This window comes from Trachemys scripta, chromosome 3, assembly GCF_013100865.1.
Source record: "Trachemys scripta elegans isolate TJP31775 chromosome 3, CAS_Tse_1.0, whole genome shotgun sequence".
Classification (NCBI taxonomy): Eukaryota; Metazoa; Chordata; order Testudines; family Emydidae; genus Trachemys; species Trachemys scripta.
In genome coordinates, this window is record NC_048300.1 from 78,042,998 (window position 1) to 78,069,740 (window position 26,743).

The window sequence follows — 26,743 nt, forward strand, 5'->3', positions numbered from 1 at the left end:
AAGAAGAACAGGAGTACTTGTGGCACCTTAGAGACTAACAAATTTATTAGAGCATAAGCTTTCGTGGACTACAACCCACTTCTTTGGATGCATCCAAAGATGCCTTCTTTGGATGCATTCGCTGTAGTCCACGAAAGCTTATGCTCTAATAAATTTGTTAGTCTCTAAGGTGCCACAAGTACTCCTGTTCTTCTTTTTATTGATATCAGTGAGAGTTGGGGAACTCAGACCTTTACGGGAGATACTCAGGATGAGCCCAATCCTCCAACATGCTTTCTCAGCAATGTTCTTGCACTGCAGACAAAGGAAGGAAGGTTGCTCTGATCAGACGGTTGCTGTGGGGAAGCTGTCTGTTTATGAAAGTTCCAACCAGATCTCATCCCAATGTTCTGTTCTTGGTAATTCTAGCTATGTAACTAGCACCAACTCTTCAGAATAAATTTTGGCAAAATTTTGAAGTTACAGGGCACAATGAGCATGTCATCTAATCTTTACGTGATAGTTTAGACCAATATTTTTCAAACGTGGTTGGCTAAAGTCAGGCATTACAATGAGGGGCTTGATTTTCACAGGTTGAGAGTGGTCGGTTCTGAGCATCTCTGAAAATGGATTTCAGTGACGCGCTTTAGGCAGCTTATTTGAATATATGGTCTTTGAGATAGATCAATAGAGTGCTAATAAATACCACCTATTTCTGCCAACTAAGGCATAGTATTAGGTATTTTACTCCAGCGCTGGGTTTTTGCCTCCTGCTATCAGACCTCTCTCCCCTTTTGCTTTCCCCACTGAAGCGTCCTGGTGGCAGTGAACTCGGTATTGTGTTGAAAACATTCAGCCAATGAGTCTTGTCAATACTGGCCAGTGGCACTAGGCTGCACTAATTCTTAATGGTTCTAGCTTCCAGAAAATCACTCAGAACAAGGAAAGCATTTGGGTTTTGTTCTGCTTCAGTGATGTCAACGTCTGGTTGCACCTGAACAGTTTTTTACAATGACACACTATTTTTCTAAACATATAATTTGCAAAAGTACAGCTACTGTGACGCATCTCAAATTCTAAGGATTCCTACAGAACACCCAACCATGAAAACGCAAAACGCACTGCTATCGGTGAACTATTTTTGCTTGCCAAATGTGTGTTAATAGGAAATGAAGATCTAAGATGAAGAATATCTGTCTTGATATTTTTTAAAAAAAGTGGGAAAATGAAAAACATCCATAGAAATTTAAGTAAAACAGTCCATTAAGGTAGATCTTAAGCAACACTTAGAAGAACCTGAAGCTACAACTGAAATCAAAGAAAATATAGTTGTTAGTTGTTACTGAGATTTCTCACCTACACACCAGCAATATTGAAGCTATGGTGGCAGGCAGTATTACCTCATTTATTTGTTAAACTATGTGCATCAATTCAGCTTTCCCCATGATTTTTAAAATTTCACTCAGACTTTTATTTTAAGGTTCTCCAAGATGTTTAGGGGGAAATTAAACGTTTTATTCCTATACTGCAATCTGATTGCCTTACACTAATAAAAAAAAAAGTTCTTAACTGTTACTGTCTTTGTTGTCTTTGCCTGTTACAGGTCAATATACTTGTGAAGAACATATATGTTGTTTCTCTTTAACCATGTCATGATTCCTTACAAGGTGTCAGGCATTGTTATCCATGACACAACATTGCTTGTCCCACAGTTAAAGAACTCCAGACAAGGCAGAGTTTTGGTAATGCCCACATAGGACCACTGAGCTACATCCCTTTGTGGCAAGCTCGTGATAAGCCCTATGGAAGCCTTACAAGATGACCCTGTTCAACAGATATGGCAGACTAATGGCTACTAACTTAAATCTTTTTGGATGGACAGGTACCCGCAGAGCATTCACAGATGCAGTTGTGTGTTGACTTTCTGTGGCTCTCTCTGTAGGACACTCAACAGCCAGCTGCTACTTTTAACAAAGTCTCCACCCCTCTACTGGCATCACTGTCTTTTTCCTATAGGGAGTGGCATTGGTGATGTCATGAGTTCCCTGCTTTGACATTCCAGAGCTGTGGTCTCCTCTTCTGCTCCCCCTCCACCCCATACCTAAGCCACAAGGAATAATGCATCAATGAGAAGGTGAGGTGTCCTCCAAGCCCAGCATCTCCTTTATAAGTCTCTCACCAAACTGTGCCCGGCTGTACCTTTTCACATGATAGGCATCTGACATTTTGTAGAGGATGTAGGCATTGTTTATGGCAATGCTGATGGTAAACCAGAACACTTGTTGCCAGGTCTTGTTTGGTTTATGAGAAATGAAATACCTATAAAGGGGGAGAGGAAAAAGATAATCAACATTCACACCCTTCTATGTGTGTCCTGCTGGGAGGCAAGAAAAGTGATCCCAGAGGTTGTGCAGGCCCAGGAGCTCTCATTAGGACGATACGCCAGCTGTTCATTGTTACTGACTTAAGGGACATGTACAACAATATGTTTGATAACTCTTTGTTGTAGTAAAGTTATGAGAGAGTCTCTAGTTCTCCCTTTTTGGTGCAATGTTCGGTTGTCTGTGTCTTGCATTTTTCTGCCCTTATCAGAAAGTTCTAGCTCCAGGGTTGCCAATAGATCACATCATCTGGGCAAAAATGCATGATGGAAAAGGCCTGTTTTGGTTACCTAGCAGTGCAGGATTGGTCACTTCAGTACCTTCGGTCTCCATCCAGTTTTCAGTGTGCCAAGTGGTGGAGCTTCCACCACTTCCCTTGGCAACCTATGCTGTAGCCAAATATATCTCGCTGTCAGGAAGACTTTTCCTGAGATTTAGCCTAAATTTCCCCTCAGTTAACTTCAGCCCATCAATCCTAGTTCATCCCTTTGTACCACCCCAAATAATCATACTCTCTGATGTTCGCATCCTTCATATACTTGTAAACTTAGATTCCTGCCCCATTATTCATTTCCTATTATCACTGGGACAGAGGGATTAACTGGACATTAATTTCTCTTCTCTCAATTTCCTCTAGTTGCTCAATATCTTTCTGGCAATGAGATGCCCAAAACGGAGGCCACTATTGCAGTAACATAAACTATGGCAATAGATTAGTTTGCCTCTCTCTCCCCCAAACAAGTTCCCCAAATAGTGCGCCACAGGCAGCTCTTACCCTTGCAGTACTCAACATTTGGTCAACAGAGGCATTTGGTCCAGCTCCTCAAAGGTATTTAGGTGCCAAACTCCCACTGAAATCAGTGGGAATTAAGCACCTCAGTACCTACTGTACGAACTCCCAGAGAAAGTGTGTAATGCTCTAACCAGAACATGGCTCTTACAGTTTTCAAAACAGCTTCAGGTCCAGCACCAGGTCTGCCAGCTAAAACAGCAAACGCACAAGCTGCTGGGTGCCTGGGGAAAGCTTATGGGCTCAGTAAGCATTCTTTTTATGTGTTGGACCAAACCATGATGCAATTTGAATTTATCCAGAACCCAGTTCCTTTGTTTTAAAAATGGCACATTTTACTGACTTCCTGCCTAGTGAGAAACTGCATGTGTATTTGGAAGCAACAGACCTTCGAGATGGGGGAGGGCCCATTCAGTCACCTTGCCCATTGTCTTTGTGCAGAACTGTTTCCTTGACCCTTATATTACTGAGACCTAATGCTTGGCTGGTGGTAATATACAGGGATTAGGGGTGAGCTCCACAAAGGGACTTGGGTATTGCAACATTGAACACTATGGCATCTAACTTCTGAGCACCTAGAAAATCTGTGGAACAACACAGTGATCCGCAAAACTGAGTTAGGTGCCTAGGCTCCCTATATAAGGAATGGGGAGAGACAGGTGCCTAATAATGTGACCCACAAAGCCAGCATGTTAGGTGCGGAGTGGCCTAAGCGAGACATTGGGAGATGCCAATGGCAGTGCTGTGTGCTAAGCCTCAGGCAGAGGATGGAATTGAACCTGGGGCTCCGATATCCCAGGTCAATGCTCTAACTACTAGATTAAAAGTTACAAGCTCGCCACCTCTTTCTTTGGCCGGATTTTGAATGGGACCCAATCCAGCATATGTGCTCAGAGGCCACCTATTGGATCAGGTCCCTCACGTGACTTAGATGGCTGAACGCTTGTCTTTCCCTGGTTTGTGACTTACTCTAGGGCTTAGGCAGATGCCTAGAGGGAGGTACCGTCCTGCATGCCCAGAGGCAGAAACTTAGGCACCAAGTGAGTTTAGGCATCTACATGGTTCAGTGGAAGTTTTGTGGATTGCAGTGGACCCAAAACTGGGACTTAAGCAGCTCAACCTGCGACTTAAGCACCTAACGCCTTTCATGGATCCCATCCCATGTACAGACGTAATAAAATATAGCTCATAAAATGGCTGCCATAACTCGGCTTCACTGAATGCCATCTGCCCAAATACACCCGTACAACCAGAAAGGAAATACACGGAACTGTCTAGTTCAGATCGTCATCCAAGCTAAGCAAAAAGCACTAAGCACAAACTGCCTAAATGGTGAAAAGTTTATTTTTAAGGAAGTCTCACTTAGTCATGCAGCCTTAGCAAAATGGTCATGTAAATTTGCCAAGTGAGGCACAAAACCTACTCATGTACCCTTGCCATGAGGATTATTGGGGCAAAACCATAATTTGTCTAACCCACAGGAAGACAGCTACTTGTCCCTGGCGAGAAAGCTTGTGTATAGCTGATTAAGGTGCTGTAAGTAGCACAGGTAAGGAACAGGGGTTTTTTAATGACCTTTTGAGCAAAGAATATCCCTTAAAAATCAAGGATACAAAACAGCCCCAGACAGGGCAAGGAGGGAATTAAGAATTTGTGAAAGGACCTGCCCAGCTCCAGGGAAAGTGCAGAGGCTGCTAATTATGGAGAGTCCTGCAGCTGATGCTCACTAAGGGTAGACAACGTAGAGAAGGCAGCTATAGCAAAGAAACAATCTCTCTTGCTTTTGTAGTTATGACTTGGATCAAAGCTGCTGTAACTAATTCCTGGTGCCTGGGAATAGCTGGTTAATAACATGGCGAAGCTGGTGACTGACCGTGTATTGGAGGGCAGTAGAAACTCCTGGTAGTCTTAGGCTATGTCTACACTACCACTTATATTGCTCAGGGGTGTGAATATTCCACCTACTGGGCAATACAAATTATACTGACCTAAGCACTAGTGTGTCTCCCACCAACATAGCTTCTGCTGCTTGCGGAGGTGGTTTTATTCCGTGGGCACTGAGTGTCTTCACCAGACGTTCTGGTTTGGCCCTAAACCCAAACTTTAGCCTAAACCTAATGTGGATCCACCACCACCTTGGTTCTTCTCTCTCGAACGGCTCTCTAGCTATGCCATTTAAATACTCCAAGGATGCAATTCTCGTGGCGTTTTGGCTGAAGAATGGACAGACAGGAGTATCAGTGTTTTGGATCTGGTCCAGCTTTGCTGAATTATGCAAGATGTGAAGGGGGGAGGAAGGATGTTCTGAATTTAACCAGAACTGTTTGTTCATATCTAACTCCTACACAAATTCCCAAGACAACGGTCAGCAGTGCAGCTTGCCTCCCTTAGGAAAATCGTGCAAAGTTATAGAACCTGATTCCACTTGCTTTGACGTCAATGAGTGTTTTGCCATTGAATTTAATGAGGGCAGGAGCATGCTCCTAGTCTCCCCTCAAAAACCAAGGAAGGGTCAAATGTTCCAGTAACACGGGATTCACCCACTCGCCATCCCACCCACTTACTTGCTGTATTTGTCGTCATATTTGCAGATATAGCTAAGATGAGCAGCAAAAGCTTCTACTGCCAACGGGCATGGGATCTCGCCACTTTTTCTCTTAATTATAACTCCTGCATCAATTAAAAAAACAAAACAAAACACAGCTATTGAATCTTAACTGTTGTGTTAGCATCAGTGTTACCAACTACAATACACTTTCTGAAAAGGGTATTTGAGATCAGCTACTTAGTGTTACTTAGTGTGCCAGCGAGACTCCATTAATCATTAGAACTTCGATGCCAAAAATAAACCTTGTTGATCTTGAATTTGCTTTCCTTCCCCCACCCCTCTTCTCAGTCCAACTGGCACCTGGAAGATTGTATCATAGACCTTGCTAGTAATGTGCATGCCAAAGGAGCTGTGTGGGAGATACAAGAAAGATTGGTTTAAAAAAACAAATGGTCAAAACATAAACTTTCCCGAGCTCGAGCTAGGGGCCCTTCATGGTGAGGCACTTGTTGGTCAGACTTATGTGGTGACGTTTGCTTCTTGATGCACCATTATCTTTGTTGAGATGCTAAATCCGAACTTGCAAAAGTTCAGCTTTGATTCACTGGGACAGAATGCTGTGGGTTTGGATTCTGGTGTGTACTGTTTGCCTAGCCCTTCTTCATGGACTGTGACACTAGCAGGTACTGAAGAGCCAATGGTTACCATGGGATGATGTGATCACCTCTGTTGCAGTTGTAAGCCTTAAGGCAGTGGGGTCTACAGGGAGCACTGCAAGCAAAACAGCTGGTGCCAGATATGGCTGCAAACTGTCTTAGGCTGGTGTTATGCTGCAGATACCACCTGCCTCACCATGATTCATCCTTGGGGGGTGAGACTTCCCCTCTTCCCAGCTGTACTGCCTCCACACTGTCTTTGCTACTGCATTTGTGTCCAGATCTCTCTCACTCCTGCAAGGAAACGGATGAGACTAGTGGTCTGGAGAAGGGAAAGGTTCATGGGGCACTTGGTTAGAAGTTCAGTCCAGGCCTGCCTAGTGTGATGAGCTGAAGAGTCAGAGAAGCGTTTGTAATTAATTTCCAGATGTCTCGTATGAAGTTTATGCAGGAGGCACTTGTCTGTGCTCTGTTACCACCCTGTGCCCAAGGAAATGGGACTTGTGCACATTTTTAAATAAACCATACTAACAAAATACTGGACTCCACATCACTGAGCTCTGCTTCAAACAGGGAAACTGACACATGTATTGCCCCTTTGCTGAGCAGCAACAGAATTTGCCAGGCAGCAGCAGGTTTTGGGGGGCCCTGAAAGTCATTTTCCTGTTTGGAGCGGAAATCTGATATGGAGTCTGGTATTTTCTTCATATACATTTAGGATGGGATCCACGGAGAGACTAGGGTGTTGCAATCCCCAGCATCATGGCACCTAACTTCTGGGCACCTAGAAAAAAATCACAGGAACACCACCATACTCCACAACAGGGCTGCCCAGAGGGGAGGGGGGGGGCAAGAGGGGCAATTTGCCCCAGGCCCTGGGCCCCATAGGGGCCCCCACAAGACTATAGTATTCTATAGTATTGCCCCTTTTTTTATGGAAGGGGCCCCCAAAATTGCTTTGCCCCAGGCCCCCTGAATTCTCTGGGCAGCGCTGCTCCACAAAGCTGAGGTAGGCACCTATCTCTCCCCATTCATTACATAGGGAGCCTAGGCACCTAAGAATGCGATCCACAAAAGCCAGCATGCTAGGTGGGGTGCACCCCAAGCTAGTTAATGGGAGATGCCAATAAGAGGGCTGGTTGTGAATCCCTGCCCCTTTCTTGGAGATAGGGGCCTATATCTGGACTGCGGGGAGATGCCTAGCTCTGCTTAGGGATCCATGAATAGTAACCAGCCACCTCAAGTCAGGTGGAGTTAGGTACCTAAGTAATTTCTTGTGAGAATGAAGTAGGCGCCTGCCTCACTCCACACCCAGTGGTGGTAGTGTCCCCACCTACCTCATAATTTTTAGCCCAATGGTTAGAGCAGAGATGTGAGAAAACCCAGGTTTAATTCCCCACTCCCTGCCAGAGGAGGAAAGAGCCTTTGAACAGGGGTTTCCCGCCTCTCAGGAGCATTTCTTAACCACTGGCCTATTCGGACATGGGGCTCCCCCAATCTCATCCTGTTAAAGCTGTTTCACTGTGACTAAATAATGAAACAATTACAGTGAGGGGACTGGGCCTGGGGTCTCCTGCCTCCCAGGTGGATGCCTTAACCACAAGACTACACAACCATTCCCCCCTTGTGTTCTTTCTCTGGCCCAGTGACTTATCCGCTCCAGGTAAATACTTAAATAGTCATTGGGCCAGAGAGAGCGAGCCTAGGTGTGAAGGAAGGAATGACTCTCTAGCCCTTTGGGTAGGGTACCCACCTGGGAGGTGGGGCTTCAAAGCCTGAACCACAACTTCCAAGCACAATCTACACAGCTATTTTTACAATGCTAACATGAGCTTCCCTAGTAGGGTCACTCTGGCCTGGGAGGCTCACTGCTGTGGGCTGCGTAGACATAACCCTAGCGACTCCAGGGGACTGATGTCATCAGGCAGCTTTTTGCAGTTTTCACTCTGGCCGGTCTAGCCCGTGTGACTGGCTATTTCTTCCATCTCCCTCCCTCCCAGTCACATCACCCTCACATCACCTTGCCTCCGCGCTCCCCTTCTTCCTGCCCTCTCAGTCTTCTCTGCTTTTATCTTCCTGTTTAAACGTATCCCCTCCTAACTAACCCCCCCCCCCAAAATACCCTCCCAAGGACCCACTTTTAAATCAAGATGAGATGTTTTTCTAAAAGCTCTGCTCTAGGAATGATTCGGGGGGGAAGAAGTTCTCTGGCCTGTGCTATACAGGAAGTCAGACTGGATGATCACAATGGTCCCTTCTGGTCTTGGAATCTATGAATCACGCCTTGGGGGGGAAACTATGGCACTAACCTGCTGTTTGCAAACCATCACTCTGTTCCCTCTGCAGATATGTTCTATTTTTTTCCCTTAGGCGTTGACTGTCTGGTGTATTTAAACTGTAAACTCTTTGAAGCAGGGACTGTCTCTCTCGCTCTGTATGGTGCCTAGCACAATGGAATCCTGTTCTTCACTGTCTCCCAGGCACTATCATCATTCCTCCTGGAAGGCAGCTCAGCTTGGCTGAAGTTACTGAGACCCAAAGGATTAAGGTGCCTTGTGCTTGGTCCCACTTTTAGTCACTGTCTCAGTTTAGATGAGATCCCAGACTCCTCCTGGCTCTCTGGTCTTTCCTGAATCTTCTGAACCATTAAATTACTTCATAAGCCATCCAGACCAAAATTGTTACTCCTGTTTTGATTACAGGCTCGAGAATTAAATTCCTTTGGCTAGAAGTACAGTTCCCTCCATTATCTCTGACATGCCCCCTATGACACCCTACTCAGCAGGCCCTGTTTTGAATCGAAGACTCGCAGCACATACTAAGTGTCATTTATGACTGATCCATATGACTATTTATTTAAAGCCTTTGAGTGACAGATTTTAATGAGTCCCAAATGAAGATAGAGTTGAGCATGATGCATAATAGGTGTAACCAGAACATGGGGGCGGGGGCAAAGGGGAGGGGAACACTTAAAGCTAACGAAATCAATATTTCTTATTGCCCTCAACATGCCCAGTAAGGGTGTTTTTATTTTCTTTGCTGGAATTGTCCTAAAAGATCTGGTTGACTGTATGAAGACAAGGCTGTCTTTCCATGTCTTTCCCCTAGTAGGTTGGAAAGTATAAGATCTGTTTAGTGCAGGTGTTTTTGGTGACTTTTTTTTTTGGCTTCTAGAATTTCCTTTGATTCGCCTTCCACCATTCACTTTCACTAAAAATGTGTGATTACAGCTACATAGGCACCATGTACTACTTCTTATTTTCCATTATAGACTGTTCAATTGTTTCAATTTCTGGAATGTGGATAGGTTTATCTTGTAGCACTTCACAGGCTTGATTCAAGCCGTTGGTAGGAGGGGGCCCAGCAAGATTCCCCAGAAGGAGGTTGGGGTGGCACAAATTGCTCAAAACTTTGGCACTGCCCTGGAAGCCCCTCTGGTCAACAGTGCCCCAGCACATAGCACTGGCTGAGAGGTGGCATGGCCAAGATACACAGATGATGTGCTCATTCAGCAGACCCCCCTCCCCCCCCCCAAGGTGTCTTTGCTAACAGGGCTCCTATGTAGCCCTTCCCCTGGTGGAGCTCCCAGAGAAGTACTATGCTGCAAATACTGCTTGTTCTTTCCTGGGTTGTGGAGAGAGGTGGGCCGTGCTGCCAACTCTTGTGATTAAAAAAAAAAAAAAACAAAAAAAAAATTTCACAACTCTTATGATAGTGTGTATGGTGGTTTTCCCTTAACGCTCCAGCTCCTGGCATCATGTGATTGTGAGAATCTCAGCTTTTATTGGAAAGGGGGGAAAAGTGAGCTGTGGTTACAGAAAAGCTTGAAAATGTGACCCAATCGCATGCTAAAGCTCAGCCACCAGAAGGCAAATAAAACCACCCAAAACATTGTGTTTTTTTTTTGTTTTGTTTTTTTTTTAATCATGGCTTTTAGCCAATCCCTGACCCATGATTTTTGAACAGTGGGTTGGTAATACTAGGAGCAGCTTGCATCTTCCATAGTGTGCAGGGGCTGTTATTGGGGTGTGTGCACCCATAGGGGTGAACAGAGCACTGCAGGTTCAAAGCGCTGTACAGATATCCATCTAACAAATCCTCAAAGTCCTGTGATGTAAGGAAATGCATAGACCTGAATTTCCATAGTTTGAAAGGTCTGAAGCATAATTCTACTACAACACTTTTCCCCACCAGACCCATCAGTGAATTCTCATAAAGGGCATTTGGAAGTTTAGGGCCAAAATCATCAACTGGTGTAAATTGCTGAAGTCAGTTTGTTTTATAATAAATTATTTGGCTTTCCTCCAGACTTTCAGGTTCTGGCCCTTTTATGAGTTAAATGTTTCAGAGAACTAATTTAACTTAACCAGCCAGGGCTGCTCCTCCCCACAGTACCCTCTGGGCCCAGAGCTGTGCAGGGAAGAGCCTATTTTGGGGGCACTAGTACCCATGCAGTGACTTTTTCCTCCTCTACCCACTCCCATTTGTGTAGCATTTGGGAAAGAAGGGAAGACAATGCAAAGAGGCAGCCAGCCAAAGACTCAAGCCAGCAGGAGAAGCTGTTAAAAGGAGCTTCACAGTGAGTGCTGGATTGATGATACTAGCGGGCTACTTCCACAGTTTTGACGCGGTTTGCCCCAACCCCTCCTGCCCCCTCCCATCATCTGGTGGTCACCTCAGCCTCACTCCATTTGCCTTCCACATTCCTCAACTTCATCTCCCCTGCCCTTCCTCCTCCCTTCAATGACTCCTCTCTTCACCTATCTATCTGTTTAGTTAACTCCCAAAATACCTAAACCCCACCCAAAGTTACACCCATAATCACCACCTCTCCCCACACAAAAATTGTGGCACTAACCTGCCCTTTGCACCCCATCACTCTGTTTTGTGTTCTATCCCTTTCCCCCACTGTTCGTCCGTCTGGTCTATTTAGGTTGTATGCTCTCCAGAGCTGGGACTGTTTAATACTGACTGTGCAGTACCTAGCACACTGGAGCCCCAAGGCATGACCATAATACAGACAGTAAATTTTTTAACTTCTCCCATTAAACTACTTATTTAAGGAAACAGAATTTTGTTTTGTTAATGTGGAGACAACACGTCTGATAGCAGAATACGCAAGTTACTTATTTGTGCAGTACTGTAAACAAAAGGCTTTCAGTCTTGAGCAATCATGAGCATGTATTATGACAAACTGGTCCAAAACTTTCATAAGTCACACGCTACATCTAAAAATGGGATTCATAGATTGGTTTTGAGAAGAGCACTTCTCCGCCATGCCTCTCCCCAGACTTGAGTGAGGTTTGTAGTCAGGACACAGGTGAGATTCCCATTCTCTGTTTTTATTTTATGTAAAGTAAGTAACTAGGTCATTACTTGTTGCCTCCACCTTTGCTGAAATCCTCATCCATGCCTCAACTTGCTCTTGTCCTCACTATAGCAACTTCCTTCTCAAGTCCCCCTGGGTGCAGTAAGCTGCTGCCTACTTTTACATGCAAAAAGCTGTGACAACATGGCTCCATTCTCAAACTATTCCACTGGCTCCCACTCATCTCAGGCTCCAGTTCAAAACTCCCTTCCATTTGCTTATTCCAGTCTACATCACTGACGTCTCTCCCCCTCCTTCCTTCTCCACTCAATCCAGGTGCTCAACACTGGCTTTACTACAGTCTCGCCACAGTGTGTGTGTGAAAGACTTCTCTTCTGTGCCCCGGACATTGGAAAGAGACTTCTTGGGCCAGAGCCTTAGTTGGCATAAACTGGCATCGCTACATTCACTTCAACTGAGAGATTCCAATTTACGCTACCTGGCAATCTGGCCCTCTACCAGTCTCACTAAATCTCCCTCCTTTCTCAAATCTCAACTGAAGCCGTTATCTTTTCTCCCTAGCCTATATCTCACATAGTAGCAGATTAAGAGAAAACAATTTGTTTAATGTTCTTTACTAACATGCTTCACAGGGATTCTTGATAAACATGTACTTCAAAGATTTTGCATACCATACAGGCTAAACTTTGTAAATCATTATCCTGTTCTGTAAATGGAACTACATGAGTTTATACCAGCTGAGGTTCTGGCCTCATCTATATACCAGTGTGTGACTACGCTAACATGGCTGCTACTCTGAAACCTATGCTGAGATGGGTGCAGATTTTCACACCCACGTGTAAAATTTGTTTTGTCTGCTCTGCTTCTGTTAAAGGGACATTCAACCAGTTTGTTTTGTTTGTAAAGCTTAATAGTCACCACCACCTTTACAAACAAATACATTTTTCTTTTCTGAAACTTGTTTTTAGTAACTGTAGCCAAAGAAAGCAGCTATGTGCTAGTGCATGAGAACCAGATGACGCTCATTGACTTTGGTTTAATTACTCCAGTTGCATTGTCCAAACTTGTTTGCTTTTTGCATGTTAGCAACATAATGACCATAAATTAGCGTGTTGAACTTAATTCAATTTAAAATTTAAGGTCTTATTAGAAAGGCTCTAATTCTGTACTGCTGGTGTCTGATTCTGCAAACATACAGTAACTTTATTTAATTCCATGGGTTTCAATCTAACTACTCATATGTAACTTCTTTCTCATGTGTTTTTAGAATCAGGCCCTAAGACACCAACCCTTTCAAGTTATCTGCTTCTTTTTAGTTAAATCAATGTTCTCTTGTGACATATAATAGCATTCCAAGTAGTGTCCAGTTCCCTAGCTCATCGTATAAAGGTTAGGATGTGTGGTGAGTTCTGATAAATGACCCTCCAATTCCCGTGAGATTTAGTCATATGTGTGGCTATGCAACACTTCACTTCTATGACTGGCACCTGAATACCTTAAATTCTGTGTACGTTTTTGAGAATGTGGTTTAAGCACCAAGTTACCTTTGTAAGCAGTAGCACCTTAAATTTGTAAATGCATAAGTCTTTCAACTAATAATTTGATTTTTGTATTTTACTCACTTTGGACAATAGAACTACAAGAGATTTTAAATGGACAAACTATTCTTTAAAAATGTCCTTTTATGTTGGGTTTTGTAAATATTTTTTCAAAACTTACATTATGCCTAAAAATCTTTGAGTCCCTTAAAAAAAAAAAAAAAACCCTCTCATAGTAAGATCAATTTCAGCTGAGTCTTTGTGAAATAGTTTCTTAATCTAAACTACTCTCAAATATATTTTTGGCTGTTCTGGTTTTCTTTTCAGCAGCTGCACAATCAGTTTAGTATGCAATGGGAAGGCTCTTGCCAAAAGCCATTTGTATGTGATGAATGGGTTTTAAATCCATAGGAGAAACTAATTGTAGAATCTGGTCACTGAGTTTTATACTCAGTATGGTTCTTATTGGTCCAAAATATTTTATGCATTTAGGAGTTCCTCTTTACAAAGACTTATCATGCAATTATCTCATGAGACACCTTGTTACATATAGGATTTTAACCTCCATTACAACTCTCTGCACCACCATAGGTCAGCTGGGATATGCATAACACCAAAAAGGAACAGCTCTCTACGGTGCCAGCTAAAAGAGTAACTATTAGCTGGCAGCATTAGTAAGCTTTTTTAACCTTTATGCACAGAAGACATCCGTTGCAGACAGAACACTTTTAGTCACTGCTAATGTAGATTAACTAGTACCTTATGGACAAGAGCAAACGCAATGGAAATTATCATTAATGCTACGGTTTATCTAGGATAATTATCAAGCTTCTTGTCTGGGGTTATCAAACTTCCTAAGTGTCCTATCTTGTCTTGTCACCTATTTTGAAAAACATGGTCACAGTACAGGTAGCGATACTGCTGACTGCTCACCTTGTTGAATTGGAGAATAGGCATTAGTGAGAAAACGAAAATGCCCTTTGTTATACCAGCAGATCAGGGACATGTTTCCCTTCATCTTTATTCTGTACTGCCCTCTGGACTGAGGTGCATCTGGGTTATGCAGCATTGATGGAGGTAGGCCTGTGCAGTCACTTTTTCTGGAACTCAGCAATCCGCAGCAATAAATCTCTGCACATGAAAGAGAATAAATTCCCATTAGCAAACCATCCTATAGGTTTAGGCATAAATGACAGTGGGCTGTCTGACCTATTTGACTGGAAGAAGAACTGGTCCTAAAACTAAGCCAGTAGATACATAGGTTGGCCAATGGCCGAGGATTTCCCTGTGGTATCCAGGACCACTTTTTTTTTTTTTTTCAGGCTCCAGGAAGAAATGCATTCAATACACAAGTCCAGAGAGCCAGTTCTCCAGGTGATTTAATATGATAAACAGGGGTATAATATAGGCTGAGTAGCTGAACTTCCCAACAATGAAATCTATTAGGTTGTGAAATTTACTCCCAGGGAGGAGGCCACATTGCTTTGGGCATTTAGCATTAGACTCGACACAGTAGAGGAGGATGTACTTTCTTCCATGTTTAACTACGCTGATAAATTGGAAAAAAGGCTTTGGCCTCCTTAAGTTGTCTGAAATGACCCCCCATGATGCTTTTAATCCTAGTGCCTATGGCTGACAGCTTTTGGTGCTAGCAGAGGACAACTCAGCCGACAATTTCCTCGCAGTACAATCTTATCAACGCTCATCAATTCTACCCTCGTTCAACCATGACAAACGGACCAATGAGTAAATTCATATGTTGTGAAACCCAGACATGTCTCACTCTAGCAATCAATGCAGCCATGTCAGAATAACCAAATCATTTAACACACATTAATAATGACAGTGCCTGGCTTGTGTTGAGTATGTGTATGTGATAAGAAAAATATCAGATTGTTAAAACTTCCATTCATCTGATTAATTTAAAGAGCATATAGTAATAGAATTTCTTGCTATCAGAAGAGAGATACTCTGCATAGGAAATTTAGTCAAAGAAATCCCCAAATCAAACAGCTGATCAACTGGATTAAAGGATCAAATCCAGTTTTGGCCAAGAGTCAAATCTTTCAGTATTGAGATACTCTATACTGCGAAGCAATGTCCTCGTCCTGATGTGAGCTTTACAAAATCCAGGAAATCTTAAATCCAAATCTCCTCACCAACCGTCTAGGCTTTGTTTTGACTATATGAAGGGAATCGGAGCATGCACATCTGTGTGTATATTATACTTAGACTGATCCACTTAAGTTTGTGTATTCCACCTAAACTACAGCAGCCCAAAGCTGCTATTTCAGGTAAAACAAAATAGGTCTGTCAACTGAGAACACTGACCTAAATTTTAGAGTTTAAAATCTACTTATTGAACTATCATCCTTCAGCAAATAAAGAATATTAAAAATCAAACCACTTGATCAAGGGGGAATAGAGGCTGTTACATACTATGCGGCTCTTCTGCCTTTGTCCTTCTGGTATTCTGTATGCTCTTTGGCATGGGAACAGTCTTTTGTGGGGGGGTTTCTGTTTGTACAGCACCTAGTGCAGTGCGGTCCTGGTCCTTCACTAGAGCTCCTAGGTGCTATGGTAATACAAATAATCAATAGTGCTCATGAACTGATCCAAGAGCAGCAAACAATTGGCAACTGGTACTTGAGATTTCCCAAACAGTGCTCTATAAAACCAGGAAAAAAAACCACAGGCTGGGAGACCACAGAACTATAACTTAAAAAAAAAATTACAGCTGCATTATATTTTTACATAAAAATATAATTGTTCCTGTTGCCCCAGCAATAAGACTGAAGCAGTGGCTCTTCAATTAGAAGACATGAGCTTTTTAAATGTCAGAATGGAAAACCAACACATCAACTTAGCTATTTGATTTTAGGGGAGGAGCTGTCTAATGGATCCTGTGTGATCTGCCAATTCTGATCTCAACCAGTGGAATTTCAAATCATAGAAATGGCTGGAAGGGATTTGACAAGAGATCTCTGCACTGAGGTGGGACAAGTATACATATAATACGTGCTTAAAACCCTCTTGCTACCACCATCTCTGAAACTTTCTTTAACAAGTCTGTGACCACCTACCATTTTAGTTGTCACTGTGCCATTGAGAATGTCACTGAAGCAGCAGGATTAGAACTCTGATCCTCTTGCTCCAAAAGCACAATCCCTTAACCTAGAGAAGAATTTCCTTTAGCTGTTAGCAATATAGGGTCTATGACTCACTGAAAGGCCATTTTAATTCTCTTCAACAGAGGCCAGTAGTACACAGCCGCTCTAGCCAATACATTACTGTTCTTAGGATTGCTGAAGTAATTAAGTGCAGCCTTTTCTTAAGCTCATGTAAGCTTGCAAAAGACTCAAGCAGCTGTTTTGCTCTTTTCACAAGATAATAGGAACCATCTTGCACATCTCTCAAGCAAAAATAATGAAGCACCTCCTTACATAACACAAAGTGGTGACAAATATGATAGCTGCAGATTTAGTATCACCACTTGCAGAGGATGGCATATGTAATTTGTGGAGGTTTTTAAAAGTTGTAATTTAAAACAACCAGTTACTATGGCAATAGCAGCAATAAAAATTAAGCCCATCTGGCACAATGGTGTGGTCCAAATTTAATTAAATGCTTAGCATGTTTTATTACAGCCCAGAAGAAAATGAAGTTTTACAGAATTCAAAAGAAGTCTGATTGACTGGTCCCCAGTCATAAGTAGGGCCCTACCAATTTCACAGCCATGAAAAACGTGTCCCAGATTGTGAAATAAGCCTTTCCCTGTGAAATCTGACCTCCCCCTTGCTGCAAGTCCCTGCCAAGCTGGGGAGGGACAGGACTTGTCCTTCCCCTGCAGGGCTGCTGTGGGGGAGAAATGGGGCAGATCAGACTCACCACCTTTTGGGTTGGGACCTCCACGGTTACAACACTGTGAAATTTCAGACGTAAACAGCTGAAAACTTGAAACTGATCAATTAAAAAACTCTCTAGCTGTCAAATTGATCAAAATTAACTGTGAATTTGGTAGGGCCCTACTCATAAGTCAATGGTAACATTCTTGCTTCAGAGGGAAATGTAAGAGGGCTTCATCAGGGGTGCTGGAACAAATTTTTATAGTGGGGATGCTGAGAGCCATTGAATTCAACTGTAAACCCTGTATATGATGAAAACCACTTCAAGCCAGGGAGTGCGGCAACACTCTCAGCACCCCTAGTTCCAGCACCTATGGGCTTCATTCATACAGGGCCCATTCCAACCATCATTTCTATTTCAAACTAAAAAAGCAGCCCACAAATCTGTGCTTAGGTACGGAATCTCAACCAGTTCAGTGGTTCAGTTCACAAACAGCAGTATCTAAACTTCTGGTGAGATTCAAGCTCACTCATGGACAGGCTCTCATAAAATTTCTGGCATCTCTACTTCTAGTCACATCTGAAACTCCTCACAGAATAGCATTTCCTGTGTCATTTCAATGTCTGGTTCCTGTTCTACTTGGAAACCAGAAACTTATATAACTATCTTTATGACCATGGAGCATAAAGTAGGCTTACATCGAGTTTGGTTTTAGAAACAGTCAGAGAGGACGTTCTTATTTTTCAGAAGAAGCCCATGGTCCAAACCTAATGAGTTCTTTGGAATTGACTGCTGCAGACATCCTTTTATATCCACAGAAACACTTTGTGGTGATACAATTAAGGTTATTACTAATTTCAGAACAGTACTATTGTAGTTATGAAACAGAGACAGGGGAGGTAATTTTCTAGTGAAGTCTCCACAAAAGCCTTGACCAAAGTTTTCCAAAAGTGAACAGTGATTTTATTTATTGGTGCTTACACTTTTGGATTCCAATGGAAGGGAATCCTAAAGGCTCTGACTTTCAGAGGACAGGTGACCAGCACTTTCAGAAAAATCAGGCCCTGTCAAGATGTCAGTTCAGGCACCCAACTACTAAGGCACCTAATAACTAGTTTGTTTGGGGGTTTTTTGGTTAAAAAGTCTTGGTTCAAATCTTTCCCCACAGCCCATGTTAAAGATTCACAGAAAGCATTGCAAAGATGGATGAATAGAAATTCCTTTGACTCTAATTTTTTTTCTCCACCTCTCAGTGGATAGCTCAGTGGTTTGAGCATTGGCCTGATAAACCCAGAGTTATGAGTTCAATCCTTGAGGGGGCCACTTAGGGATCTGGGGCAAAATCAGTACTTGGTCCTGCTAGTGAAGGCAGGGGGCTGGACTCTATGACCTTTCAGGTCCCTTCCAGTTCTATGAGATAGGTATATCTCCATATATTATTATCATTATTATTTATTATTCATTCAGCTCTAGCCCAGGCACTATAATTTCTCTAGAACAAAAAAAGTTAATCCAATATGCTAGGAATGTGTCTTAATTTTGCAAGGTTGCTCTCATCCTCTATAGCGAAGCAGGTTCCTCAGGTTCTCTCAGGACACTCTCATTCTTAGTTGCATTTTTATCCTTGTGTGGCTTTAATTCCCCAACTAAGCATTGCTCTGTTAGCCAGGAGTACTGATCAACCTGATGCCACTGTTCGGCCTGAATGCATGAAATTGGGACACACCAGGAGAATTGTTTTCTATGGGGGATGCTAGGCCTTCCACTAGCAAATCTTTGCTCTGCTCCGAATTTCACAGCTAAGGCTGCGGGATCACAGCAAGTGCTGACTATAGTACCCTACCTCTGGCTCTGTGGGTAGGGTCAGGATGCACAGTCTCCTCCAGGGCTCTTGATTTACTTCCAATTCAATATGCCCTGCCAAGCCAGTGAGCTAGCCTTTATCACCCAAAACATAAAAGCCAAACAATCCCATGTCCCTGTTTAACACAGTGTGTCAATGTTCCCACTGCAACCTGCTTTGTAAGGCGTACCCAAGCTACTTACCAAAAAGCTAGTAAATCTGCTCTGAGTCTCCCAAAATTAAATTCCCAATTCGAGACCCACTATCATTTCTGCTAGTGAATGGAATGCAGAGGAAGCAGTTGTCATGGATCACAAAATCGCATGGAGCCACATAACAAAACATGAACCAGGAACTGAAAACACTGCACAGGGTTTTCATTTTTGATCAGATAATGTACCTAACTTTGAATCTCTAGAAGCCATTTAGTGTCAGCTACCTGCTAAGAGTTGGTAATTTGAGTTCTCTCCAGTGCAATGCCTGTGAGTAGTTAACTACTGTAGGTAATCGGAGTTACCTGTGAGAAAGAAATACTGTGGTGGTTCAGTAACCAGGATTCTTTTCTACTGTGATTCCAGAGACACAGTGGAGAATGTTATCCCCTTCTTTCTCTTTCACAAATCTGTCAGCATAAAGGATCATTTTCCAAAAGTCACAGTTTTAGGTCTAAGGATCTAGTAACCCCTTATTTCAACTGAAATGGCTTACGAATTAGACACACTGGAATATTTGGGTTCTCATGCATAATAACTAGACATTTGATCAAATGGCTTTTATAATGCTAGAAATATAATGGCCCTGTAGGCAGCCAGCCATAACATTTTATGAAAAAAATTCAGAAGGAATATTCTCCAGTCATTAGAGGGAAAACTCCAGTGTAATATAAATATTCTTGACTTGTTGACCATGTGGCCATTATATTTAAAGTATTGAGAGAACCCATAATTACGTGTATATATATATATATATATGAATGTATTTCAAAGTGCTCTGTGGGTGTTTACAGTGTATGTAAAATAATTTACAACCCAATCCTGCATTGTGCTCCATGATGGCAGACCTGTGTGCACGCACTGAGCTGAGGGCAAGATTGAAGGCATTAGGTAGCTAAAGTATTGTAACCAATCACTGTCATTTTCCTTTTAAGTATGAATCAAAATAATCCAGTTATTTCTACATTGTGGGCCAAATTCCATTCTTGAATGTCCCACATGGATGTAGACTTTTGTCAGTGGAAGCCGTGCTGAAAACAGAACTTGGCTCCCAAAGATGAACAGCATAGGAGGGGAAAAAATGAGCTTGTGGCCTCAGTTTGTTTGGTTTGTTTTTATTTGTTTTTGGAAAGGTGTGAAGTGTTAATCTACAAAGGAAATGCTTCTTGATGCTAGAAATTCAAATCTTGTTTACAATGGAAGATCCTGGTGACTGGAGAACTAGTGAAAAAGTTGCATCACTGGAGAAGAATTTAAGCTGACCAGTTCGTGGGAGAGTGGATGTTCAGTAACTGTTTTAAACTCTTTGGGATTGATTTTCAGAGTGGGAACTTCTATGATTGCACTCAATGGGAGCTGTGAATGCTCATCACATCTGAAATTCAGATCACTTGTACAACACCTATTTAACACCACAGATTAACGCGCACTTGGGTCTAACTCTAGTCTATACCTATGCCTGTATTGCTACATAGGCAAACCCTTCTAGTGTAGGTGCAGCTTATATGGGCAAAAGAGTGCTTTGCTAGCAACTGTCTCTACCATAAGGCTTTTGAATTTAAAAAAAAATTGCTCCCCAAATGACATTATACTGGCTAAAATTTCTAGGGTAGACCTTGCCTTAGGTAAAGACTCAGCACATTCCCCCTTCCCCCACACCCTTTTTTCACAAGTAAGAACTCCCACACATACAGGAGACCCCCCCAAGAAGTCCTCCAGAGAAAAACCCAGGAATAACCAGAGTCTAAATTCCTAAGGTAAAAGAGAAAAAAAAAATCAGAGCGCTCCTATTTCTTCCCCCCACCCCTTTTTAAAAATAGCCTTCTTTCTACATGATGAAAACTCAAAGGAAAACTCAAGCTCAGTTTAAATAACCTCTGCAGGTCCCCTTGTAATGAACAGACTAAGTTACCCTTAGGATTTCTCTGGCTTGGCTGCTCATGGCTATGCGAGGAGATAAAGCCTCAATCAAAAACACTTTGGGTTATTTGCTGACTTCTGGCAGCAGGATATTTATAAGCCTTTCGGCATGAATGGTCAGTGGATCAGCTGTCACAAACCTTGCTTCTCAAACTCTTCAAAAAGGTTCAGGCTGGTAATGCTAGGGCCAGTGAAGATGATGTAGTTTTTTCCTGACGCATTCTGACAAAGGCTCTTGGCCACCATACTGTGGAGTTGGGGCTTGTTCTTCAAAGCATCCAGTCCATCAGCACCGCCTCCTTCTTTTAGATGGACATATATCTTAATGAGCAAGGAGAAACAAGAAGACAAGTCAATGTGGTTAGAATGGATCAGGCAAGAGCCATGCAGTTGCCAAACCCCTTGCTCAGCTTTCACTGGAGATAATTTTTCAGCTCAAGGCGGTAGATACCTGTTTCAGATTTAACCCCTAATACACCTTTTATGACTGGTGCCTTTAAATGACTTTGGAATAGCTGGGGCAGGTTTGGAATTATCTGCTGGGGTAGCTATTGGGAAATACAGATCTATGCCTAAGATTGAGGCCTGCTATAGATTGCTGTTGCTATTGTGTAGCTGGAAAACCATTTGTCAGGTAGTAATAAACCACGACTCCTAAAGAGAACTGTATGTGGTGTGGATCCTATATAGACTTCATTGTTGTCAGTAAAGGGAGAACTTGGGACCTTCTGCTCTGAAAACACAGGCCTCTACCAGATGACCAGAAGGAATCTGTCTGCTAGCTTTACTGTAATAGAGTTCAGCTGTATATTCTCTTGCAGCAGACACTAAAGGGCGACATGACCGTGCTGATGCCAGCATGACACTTTCTCCAGTACAAGCCAGTGGTGTCCTTACACACCAACCACACATTCTACCTGGAATCTTCAGGGATAGCTCTAACTCTCAGCATTTTTGTCCAGATCATGACTTAGAGACAACCCATGAAAACAGATTGAACAAGGGGAAAAGGTGCATTAAATTGGCTTTAACAGTCGTAAGCATCTGGCTCCTTTCTAGCTGACTGCAATCCTTACAGATACTGTATTACTGCCATAGTATCTTAAAAACTAACAGCTACCATTGTCCAGGCAACGTTCCTTCTGTCCTTCATAATACTCGGTCACCATCCACACAAGGCCATTTAAATGGATATCCAATGGCAGGAATGTCTTTGCCTCTGCTAAAATGAGTTGCTAATGACCTTAGTCTGATTTGCAAGTGCACAGGTATGTATAGCACAACTGGCCTGCTTGGACTGAAATGGCACAGAGGCCAGACCAGCACCTCACTCTGCAGATGGTCACTCTGGGAACGGGTTATGGCATGTTAGTTGGGCAGTAGAGGAAAGCGCACCTCTTTTTATTGTAGAAATAGAGGACTTCAGTTTTCATTTATTTTATTCATACTAGAAAGCAGCTCTTCCAGTGGCTTAGTTGCTCATACAAACATTTGAATTGTATACCTCTAGGCTAAAATCCCAGACACACATAATTTAGCAATCTTGACCCAGAAGACACAAATCACCTCTGTCTCATCTGCCCACCCTATTTCTCGATACACTCACTTTTCCCCCAAAATAAATGACATGGAAGGCAGGCTGTAAACCTCAACAACTTTTGGTTCTGATGGACCAAAGGAAGGAGTGACTTCCAGAGCTGAAGATCCTTTGCCAAAAATATCCTGCCACCAGCTCCTCCTCCTCCCCCCAACTTTTAAACCAAGGAGCTGTTAGCTCTCAGTCCTTCACTGATCACAACAGTGGGAGCACCACCTGGGGAAGAGATCTGGGGTCTCAATTTCCAGGAACAGCCAATCCAGCATCATCCACCAAAATTAAATTCAATTAAACAATGGGCCTGATCCTCCCCTTGCTCTCAAAGTCAGCAGACACACATTTGTGTAAAGGAGAGGTGAATCTAGCCTTATATTCTGAATCCTAAATATTCTTAATTTTATTTGTTTATGAAGATCTTAAAAAAAAAAAAAAAAAAAAAAAAACCCCAACTCATGAAAAATAAAGTGGTCAAAATTTTCAAAAATGCCTAAGTGACTTGGGAGGCTGAGTCCCATTGACTTTCAATGAGACTAAAGGTACATCTACACTTCTGGCACTGTGTAGAGTAGACACTGCACAGCCAGCTAGCATGAGTATAAACAGCAGTACTAATGGTAAGGCACATCTTAGGTGAGTAGAGTAGATTAGAGTGCCCTACATGCCTGAACCTGCAGGGTATATACCCTACATGGCTCTCTACATGCCCAACCAGTGCCTCTCAAGTCTACACTGCTATGTACTGTCCCATAGCTCCCCCCTGCTGGAGCCTTTCCCCATAACAGTGAAAGGCTCTGGCACCAGGAGGCAGCAGTGAAAGGCACCAGCAGCGGGGAACTACCGAAGCCTTTCTGCGCTATGTAGCTTCATAGCGCAGTGACAAGACAGCCTGCCTCACTGCAGTGTGTAGCTACACCTGTAGTGTCTGTACTCTACATGCTGCCTCAAATGTAAACATAGCCTTAGACTCCTAAACCACTTAGGTGCTTTCAAAAATTTTACCCATTTTCATTAGAGCAAAGACTGAGATGTTCAAAGTCACTCAGAGGATTTACGTGAACACTCATTCATTGTTAAACTGGAATTGTGCTTCTAAATCCCCTTGTCAGCTTTGGAAAACTTCATCCAGAGTCTGCAATCATTCAGAAGATGAATTATTCAGAAGATCATTCCCTGCACACATCTCTCCCCATCTTTAGGGGCTCAAACTAGCATAAAGGAAACTGCACTACAAACCTAATCCGAGAACAAAATGAGTAGAATTAGAATGTTTGCAGTGGTGCTCAGTAATTTTTTGGTATCCCAAAGATCACGGGGGGGAATTCAATTGAATCTGTTTATTTTTAGATGCTACAGCTTCCAGCACTAGGTTCTAGGTATACTGGCACAATATTCTGACTGTTCATCAATCATGAAACAGACCCAGAGGGATACGTACTGTGTGAAGTCTCCAAGAAATCAGGTGTTTTGTATTTTTCAAATACCTTATGCATTAATGGACAAGTTCAATGTAGTATAAAATATATACTAATGACTGGATCTAATTAGACAGTAAATCATAGAAATATAGGGCTGGAAGGGACCTCAAGAGGTAATCTAGTCCATCCCTCTGCACTGAGGCAGGAACAAGTAAATCTAAACCATCACTGACAGGTGTTTGACTACTGTGTTCTTAAAAAATCTCCAGTGATGGACATTCCACACCGTCCTTGGAGGCTTATTCCAGAGTTTAACTATCGTTCTAGCCAGAAAGTTTTTCCTAACATCTAACCCAAATCTCCTTTGCTACACATTAAGTCCATTACTTCCTGTCCTACCTTCAGTGGACATGGAGTACAATTGATCACAGTCCTCTTTATAACAGCCCTTAACATACACCTCTACCTCGATATAACACTGTCCTCGGGAGCCAAAAAAAATCTTACCGCATTATAGGTGAAACCATGTTATATCGAACTTGCTTTGATCCACCGGAGTGCGCTGCTCCGCCCCCCCGGAGCACTGCTTTACCACATTATATCAGAATTTGTGATCTATCGGGTCACGTTATATCTGGGTAGAGGTGTATCTGAAGACTTATCAAGTCCCTACTTGGTGGTCTTTTCTCAAGATTAAACATACCCAGGGTTTTTAACCTTTCCTCCACAGGTTAGGTTTTCTAAACCTTTTATCATTTTTGTTACTTTCCTCTGGACTGTGTCCAATTTTTCCACATTTTTTCTTAGTGTGTGGCACCTAAAACTGGACACAGTACTCTAGCAGAGGCCTCCCCAGTGCCAAATAGAGCAGAAATCACCTCCTGTGTCTTACTTACAATACTCGTGTTAATACACCCCAGAATTATATTGTTTTTTTTTTTTTTTGGCAATTGTATCACATTGTTGGCTCATATTAAATTTGTGATCCACTATACCCCTCCTCTTTTTAAGCAGTACTACTGCCTAGCTAGTTATTCTCCATTTTGTATGTGTGCATTTGATCTTTTCTTCTAAAGTGTAGTACTTTGCACTTATCTTTATTGAATTTCATCTTGTTGATTTCAGACTAATTCTTCAATTTGTCAAGATGACTTTGAATTCTGATCCTGTCCTCCAAAGTGTTTGCAGCCGCTCCAGGCCTGGTATCCTCTGCAAATTTTACAAGCACACGCTCCACTCCATTGTCCAAGTTATCAGTGAAAATATTGAATAGTACTGGACTCAGGACAGACCCCTGTAGGACCCCACTAGATATGTCCTTCTAGTTTGACAGTGAACCAGTGATGACTACTCTTTGAGGATAGTCTTTCAACCAATTGTGCACCCACTTTATAGTAATTCAATCTAGACCACCTTTCCCTAGTTTGCCTATGAGAACGTTATGTGGGACTGTGTCAAAAGCCTTACTAAAATCAAGATCATCACATCTATTGGTTTCCTCCCTATCTGCTACGCCAGTAACCTTGTCAAAAGAAGGAAATTAGGTTGGTTTGGCGTGAGTTGTTTTTTGGCAAATCTATGCTGTCCACTATTCCTTATCTTCTAGGTGCTAACATATTGATCGTTTAACAAATGGTTCCAGTATCTTTCCAGGTATTGAACTTAGGGTGACTGATCTATAATTCCCTCAGTCCTCTTTCTTCCCCTTTTTAAAAACAGGTACGATGTTTGCCTGTCCCCACTCTCCTAGGACCTCACCTGTCCTTCATGAGTTCTCAAAGACAATCGCTGGCAGTTCTGAGACTGCTTCAGCTAGTTCTTTAAGTACCCTAGGATGAATTTCATCAAGCCCTGCCAACTTGAATACATCTAACTTATCTAAATAATCTTCAACCTGTTATTTCCCTATTCTGGCTTCTGTTCCTGCCCCCTTGTTGTTAATATTGTGTCAAGGATCTGGTCACCATTAGCCTTTTTAGTAAAGACTAAAACAAAATAGGCATTGAACACCTCAGCATTCTTGATGTCACTTGTCATAACTTTCCTTTGTCTTTCTTGTGCTCCTAAAGTCTTTAAAAACCTTCATATTTAAAAGGAAGCCTAAATATATTATACTATTCAATATCCTGCTCAATTAGGGTGGTGGTGTTTTTTTAATACAAGACTAGTCTCCAGGTGACGGTTGAAGCAGATTAGTCGGAAATATTGTGTTGCCTCTGACAATGCTCTACTTGTTTTGCATATACAGTAGAACCTCAAAGATACAAACACCAGAGTTACTGACTGAAGGGTCAACTGGACACCATGAGGTGTAAGCTATCAGGCAGCAGCAGAGGCCCCCCCCCAAATGCAAATACTGTACAGTGCCTGTATTGCATCTTAAAGATAGGCACATCTGGGCTGCCAGTCCCCACCCCCACCCCCTACTCCCCACAGCGCGGGGCCTTGGACTCTGTGGGGATCCTGGCTAAGCAGTAATTAGCTATTGCTGGAAAGGGAAGATTGATGAGGAGGCTCGACAAAGTCTGTAGTTTAAGTTAGGTCTCACCCATTAGAAAGTATATTTTTACTATTGTTTGTTTGTAACCATTCCTATCTTTATCCCTTCTATTTGGTATCATTTAACTTATGTCCTTTTGTTAATACACTTGTTTTATTTTAAACCAAGTCAGTGCTGTGTATACCCTAG

General features: G+C 42.5%; 1 protein-coding gene across 1 annotated transcript in view; it reads right to left on the reverse strand.

Moving 5' to 3' along the window:
• Positions 1 to 164: 164 nt before the first annotated feature.
• PGBD5 (piggyBac transposable element derived 5) overlaps positions 165 to 26,743 on the reverse strand; it is an 84,584-nt gene continuing 58,005 nt past the window's right edge. Inside the window, 4 exon segments of the mRNA XM_034765134.1 lie at positions 165 to 2,298; positions 5,715 to 5,820; positions 14,155 to 14,352; positions 21,183 to 21,363. Coding sequence (XP_034621025.1) covers positions 2,103 to 2,298; positions 5,715 to 5,820; positions 14,155 to 14,352; positions 21,183 to 21,363 — 681 coding nt within the window. The 3' untranslated portion in view covers positions 165 to 2,102.